Consider the following 6422-nt stretch of genomic DNA (forward strand, 5'->3'; position numbering starts at 1 on the left):
TAGGGAATCAGTGGTTTTGGAAAATCACCTGGCTCTGATAAGGAACTTGAAGCAGGAAGATGCATTCAAAGTTTAGATTAGAACAGTCATTTTAGTGAAGCTTTGAGATAAGGACCTGGATTAGGGAATAGCAGGGACATAGGAAAGGAAGGGACTCATCTGAGACATTTTGAAGGGAAGAGGGATAGGATTTAGTGAGTGATTCTAGGGGATGGTGGAGAGGAAGGGTGCTGAGCATTTAGAGCCTGGGAGACTAGAAGAGTGTGGGTACCAGTGACAGAAATGGGGGACTTGAGATAGGGGAGTCGTCTTGGTTAGAAATAGGAGTCTGTTGAGCCAGAGGATTTGAGGTGATGGTGGAACATGCAAGTGGAGATGGGGAGGTTAGAGAGAGAGATTAGTGTTGGGCGATGTTCCCAAGGAGGAGGCTTCCAGGTGGTCGTGTTGTTCTTTGTTTTTAAAGAGGACCCTGGCATCAGGGAAATGATGACTTGCAGTTGACTTGGATTTAAGTGAGGCAGGGCTCTGTAAGGTCACCAGCCTCACTTTCTCCTCCAGAGCTATCTGGATCCAGTGACCAGATATTCATCAGGATGACTGGAGATGACTCAGGATGCACTGGGAGAACCTGGCCCTTTTAGGCTAAGACTTTTTCATGTTCTCACTTAGAGTGAATATTCAGTGAATATATATCTCTTTTAAGAAGTGAGTCAAGGGATGGCCCCTTCAATTAGAAAAAAGAAAACAAAAATCAAATTGGGGAGGGGAAGACCCTCAGGATTACTGCTCCACAGAGAAACGGTTACCATGACATTCACTGTAAGCAAGGAGGCCCCAAATACAGCCATTAAGTGGAGCTTGGGCAGGGACCTATTGTGGTCCAATCTATGAGCTTCAGAGTGAACTGGGTTTAAAGTTTTTTTTGAAAGAGACAGGAATGAAAGCAAGGAAGGAATCTAGCCAGTGGTAAGTGGGCAGCTTCTGGCCATTTATTTGCCTTCCTTTGGAGAGGAGAAGGAGAGAACAAGCTGAGTTACCCAACTGGCTGGGTCCCTATTCAGGCAGCTTGGGCTACTTAAGGTTGTGTTTATGTTCACAAGGAGGAGGCAATAATGGAAGCCAGGAGGATGTATAAGCTCTCTGTGAAGGAGTAGCAGTAGAAATGCCTAGGAAAAAAAACTTTCACAGCTAATGAGCTGAGAAAGATGTTATTGATAGCGGAAAAAAAAAGGAAAAAGACTTCTGTATAAAAGCCAAGAGAGGGGAAGTTTCTAATTGGAAAATAATCAAGCCCTTCTTGGCTCTACATTTGTATTCCTAGTTTTAACCGTCTTGAGAAAATAGATGATTTTTCAAACATTTGAAAGGGTTACAAGAATGAAATAAAATGTACAATAATATCCCATGTTCTTTTTAATATCTGGAAGGTGCTGATAAAGATTGTGGAAAGTGAAGTGGCTGTTTATATTTTAATTTGGAGCTTATGCAAGTTTAGTTTAATTGAAACATTTCTTAGAGAATGTGTCAGTGAGAATGTGTCAGTGCTTTGTTACATGGTAATTAAAATATGCATAATGTGTCAGGATTTATGTACATTATTGACATGTCACGGTTAAGAAGAAAGGTGCTCAGAGAGAGAAGCTTCTTTCCCATGTATTCATGATGGTGATCACGCCTTCCTAGAACTTAACACATTTATAGCAGCAGAATTTTAAACATATTTTTGAGCCATGTGTCTGAATGTTTTGTATGGTGTGTGTGTGCATATTAAAATATATGTGTTTAATATAATCTTTTTAATAATAAATGTAGGATGAATCTCAAGATCATTCATTTGGACCAATGTCTGTGTCAGTAAATGGAAGCAATATCTATGATGCTGTAAGAATGGGAGCAGGATCAAGTGTTATTGAAAGTCTTCAGTCTCAATTAAAACTAAAGGAAGGAGAAATTACTCACTTACAGGTAGTAATTAATCCCAAGCGTATGTCAAATGCACGTTCACAACTTTACAAAACAAAACTAAAATAATCAGCAGAAGTTCCAGTTTTACTCTTCTCAGATGCAGACTTGTTCATTTCTACTTGTATAGATAAGGGCGTTTTTGGATTTCTGATTTTTAGAAAAGAATGAAAGTCTGCAAAGATTCCTTCTTATGCCTCATTTTGGTATGGAGGGGATCCCTGCCCTCTTGCAGCCTATTCCAGGAAATCACAAGCAGAATTTTACCAAGTTAGAAAGTTTTCCATCACAACCATAGCAGCTCATATTGTCTACTTATAGGGGACCAACTATAGTCTGCTAAAAAGGGGGAGGCTCATTACTAGTACACTGGCCACTGATGATGAATTATTTGACAATGGCAACTCTTGACATTTTATTTTTAAAGCAATTGGGGTTAAGTTACTTGCTCAAGGTTACACAGCCAGTTGTTTTGTGTGAGTGCCAAGTATCTGAGGCCAGAACCCATCCCAGGTCTCCCAATGCTGGGGCCGGCGCTCTTACTCACTGCTCCACCTGGCCGCCCCAACCCATGAAATTTTTAAAAGATTTATCGTTCAAACTGTTGGTGATGCCAACCAGAAAAAGTTGGAGTTCTTCATTTATTGGCATTTTCTCCTTTAAAGTTTTTTATTGTATATCCATTTCTTTGAAAACGCCATCTCAACAATTTGCCTTTTATGGTTAAAATATTTTGATTTGTAATGTTCTCTTTGTAGATGGAAATTGGAAATCTGGAAAAAACTCGATCCATAATGGCTGAAGAGTTGGTTAAATTAACAAATCAGAATGATGAATTTGAAGAAAAAGTGAAGGAAATACCAAAGCTTCGTGCACAGCTAAAGGTAAGCATTTCTTAAGTTACTCAAATTTAACTTAGAAGCTCAAATAGAATACACTAAGCAACTTGAAAAATTATTGTTTTAATATTAGAATGGAAATTTTTAAGGAATATGTTGTATATAATTTTACATTTTCAGGGTAGTTTTTAATTATGTGGATTGGTTTTGGTCTAGCACTTGAAAGGCAGTAAAAATTGGAAACCTCACATGGCTGAAGGAATGCACTTCATATCGTTAGTTGGTTCATCGCCACTAGGTCTGGCAACACAGTTGCTATCAATCTTTCTGTGCTGCTTGTTGGTGGGGGTAAAATCTCTCTTGACATCTTAAGTGGGAACAAGGCTTGTGAAATTCACTAAGGATAAGTAATGCTTTATTTCATAGCAAGAGCAAATACCAGTAAATAGGCTTAGATTTAACTTAATTCTTGGTGAAGCTTAAGAGGGAAATGAAAGCCTTCAGAAGAGATTATAGTTCTGCTACGTAGATTGATAAGTCTCTTTCTTAATACATTTTATGCTTAAGTTGATTTATGCTTTGCTTATTCTGTCCCAAATGGAATATATTTTTCTGAGCTCACACAAGGCATGGATAAATAGTAACTGGCATATCTGTGTAATAGTTTAACGTTTGTAAAGGGCTTTATGTGCTTTAGCCCATTTGCTTTATAACAATTCTGTGAAGTTAAAGAAAACCGAGGCTCAGAGCTTTTGCCTGGTCCCACATCCAAATGCATGTCAGTGGTGGAATTTTAATGCTGATTTTCTTGACTCTTTGAGTTGAGCATTCTGTCCTCTGTACTGGCTACCTTGTATCCCAGCATTAATGGGACCATGAGAAAAGTTCTGCTTTTTGAATTAGATGGCCTAAGCCGGAGTCCTGGTTCCATTGTTAAAACTGGCTTTGAAACTTTGGAAAATCCACTTAATCTCTGTGGGCCTTGGTTTCTCTCATTTGTTTTGGGGTGCTCTTTCTACCATTCCAGGTTGCGAGATGGCCTCCAAAGGCGCCTCTAACTTGAGATTCTGTGATTTGTGGTTTAGTAGAAGGTTACTTGAATTGTTGGGGTCAATGCTAGTAATCACCTGATGCCCAGGCCTCTGGGGATTGGAAGACTGATCTAGATTAGGCCTTGGAGGGCAGAGCATTCATTAACAGGTCAGTGCTGGAAGCTTTTCTCACTTGCCTAAGACCTGCCAAAGTTGTGCTCTACTGCCTTGGTCTGGAAGGACCCATTATCAGCTCCATCCTGTTATTGGTCATTAGAGGAACACTCAGCCAGTGTGTTCCAAGAAGAAACGTCCTGTATTCTTTCTTCCAGCTTAGATTCTAATAAATTTTAGTAGGTTACGATTTTGGAAAGGGTGATGGGTGGATATGATGCTTGTCATAGACTATTAGCACAGCTGTAAAACAATGATGGCATGAATCTGATTGGAGACATTTGCTACAATGACTTAAAATGGGTGAAAAATTCCTTTTGTAGGACTTGGATCAAAGATACAACACGATTCTGCAAATGTATGGAGAGAAAGCAGAAGAGGCCGAAGAGCTGCGATTGGACCTCGAGGATGTGAAAAACATGTATAAGACGCAGATAGATGAACTCTTAAGACAAAGGCTGAACTGAACTCTGGTGAAAAGTAATTTTACAGTGCATCCAAGGGAAGAGTGACGATGAATGCAGAATTGTAACTTGCGAATCCTATTAAAGTATTAAAATGTGATTTTTCTTAGAGAATTTAGAAGTTTGAAACATTGTTTTATAACATGCAGCACTATTTGAAGTTAAGTTATTGGGTGCAATATCTAAACTTTATTTTTGAAGCTATTCTCTTTATTTAAAATTGATTTTTAAAAAAACACCTGATTTTTATGTCTTGACCTACATAGAGGCTGATTACTTTACTTTGCCCTCAGATCAGTAAATCTGTCTGCAATGAAATGTTATAGAAGGGTATGATAGAAAAGAATTAATATATATGTTGTAGATATATGATGCAAACATCTACAGTTTATGTGTGTGTGTATAATGTATATTTTGAGATACATTGCTCATTATAGCCTTGGAATCTTTCACATGATAAAGTCTTTAATATATCTAATCTGCCACTCAACGAGTATGTACATAATGTGTTGGACTAAAAAAAGTTACTGAACCTTGGGGTATGTTGTTAAATCTTGCATTGATTTTTAGAAAGTATAAATCACAAGGACTTGCTGTCTGAAATATAAAGGGCAGATAATTCAGACGTGGCTTTTCTTTTTTGATCTAAGCATGACTCCAGTCTGCTCTCTGGTGAATTTCATGTTCTCAGGCTGACATTGGCATTCTCACTTGACATGGAGGAGTTATTTCACCAAAGTAATAGGGTTTAGTTCTATAAAAATGTCCTTTTTTGTAGCCAGCAAAAGAGAGCTCTAGCTATTTTACATTTGGTTGAGCAGAAATTTACCTCTAACTATAATTTTAGTTTTGTGCTTGAAAACAGTTTCATTTAAATATTTTTGGAAAGGAGAGACTGTTTTATAGCCTTACTAAGAATAAGAAGTAAATTCACTTATTAAAATAATTGGTTCTTTTAGAACTATCAGTGCTCTAATTCTATAAAGCAATATTTTTGGCACTTTAAAAAGTAAATATTTGAAACAGAACTTTAAAAATTTATAGAAGCCATTTTAGTTTGATATTAATGTAAATCCATGTTATTTATAGTTTTAATTTATTTTGTAAAACACTTTTATATTAAACTTTATTTTTTGTTATTTTTCTTCTATATTCCAAAACCAGTTATGTCATAGGTTGTTTTTGACCTTCATTCTTTTAAAAAAAACTCTTTTGTGATTGCATGAAGACAGTGTTGATCATTGTCATTTTCCTTTCATTTTGAGTGACTTAATCAATAACTATCCTTTTTCAGTTCTGTTTTTGTTCAGAAAACAGCCAGGTGAAATTTTAGATCTGTGAAATGGTTTGATGCATTTTTGTCACTGGCCATCTGGTAACGTTGTGGCTTTTTCATATAATTTTTAGTTCAATTTGCAATTCCAGTAGTTTACTCTCACAGAAAACTGTGTTGAAGAACTTTTTCCAGGGTAGTTCCAAATGACTTCATTTTTTTTTCTCTTTGCATTCCAGACAGCAGTTGTGTACTTGGGCTCTGATTTGTAGCACTAATAAATATTCTTTCAATGTGAACTACAGTAATGAAGTTAATTTCTTGTGTTTTGTTCTACAGAGCAATCTGATTTCTTTTGGCAAATGTGGGAATGTGAATATTTAGGGACAAAATACTGAAATTACTCTGAATGATATTGAAATTATAGGCTCTTAAGAGACAGTCCAGTTAAGTAATTTTTTTTTTTTAGATTTGGCCAGGAGAGAAGTACAAAATTAGAAAGTTAAAAAGTTGCAAAATTTGGGTGGCTAGGTGGCACAGTGAGTAAAGTGCTGGCCCTGGAGTCAGGAGGACCTGAGTTTGGTTGCGGCCTCAGACACTTAACACCCACACCAAAAAAACTAGCCGTGTAACCTTGGGCAAATTAACTTAACCCTAATTGCCCTCCAAAAAGGCAAAA

General features: G+C 37.0%; 1 protein-coding gene across 1 annotated transcript in view; it reads left to right on the forward strand.

The window, feature by feature from the left end:
- Window positions 1-6047, forward strand: part of TMF1 (TATA element modulatory factor 1) — a 35064-nt gene extending 29017 nt beyond the window's left edge. Inside the window, exons 15-17 of the mRNA XM_069084148.1 lie at window positions 1813-1965; window positions 2721-2846; window positions 4330-6047. Of these exons, the coding sequence (XP_068940249.1) occupies window positions 1813-1965; window positions 2721-2846; window positions 4330-4473 (423 nt within the window). The 3' untranslated portion in view covers window positions 4474-6047. The remainder of the gene's footprint in view (window positions 1-1812; window positions 1966-2720; window positions 2847-4329) is intronic.
- The last annotated feature ends 375 nt before the right edge of the window (window positions 6048-6422 follow it).

This window comes from Petaurus breviceps, unplaced genomic scaffold (genome assembly GCF_028583685.1).
Source record: "Petaurus breviceps papuanus isolate PSGF00001 unplaced genomic scaffold, PetGlider_PUasm1.0 174, whole genome shotgun sequence".
Classification (NCBI taxonomy): Eukaryota; Metazoa; Chordata; class Mammalia; order Diprotodontia; family Petauridae; genus Petaurus; species Petaurus breviceps.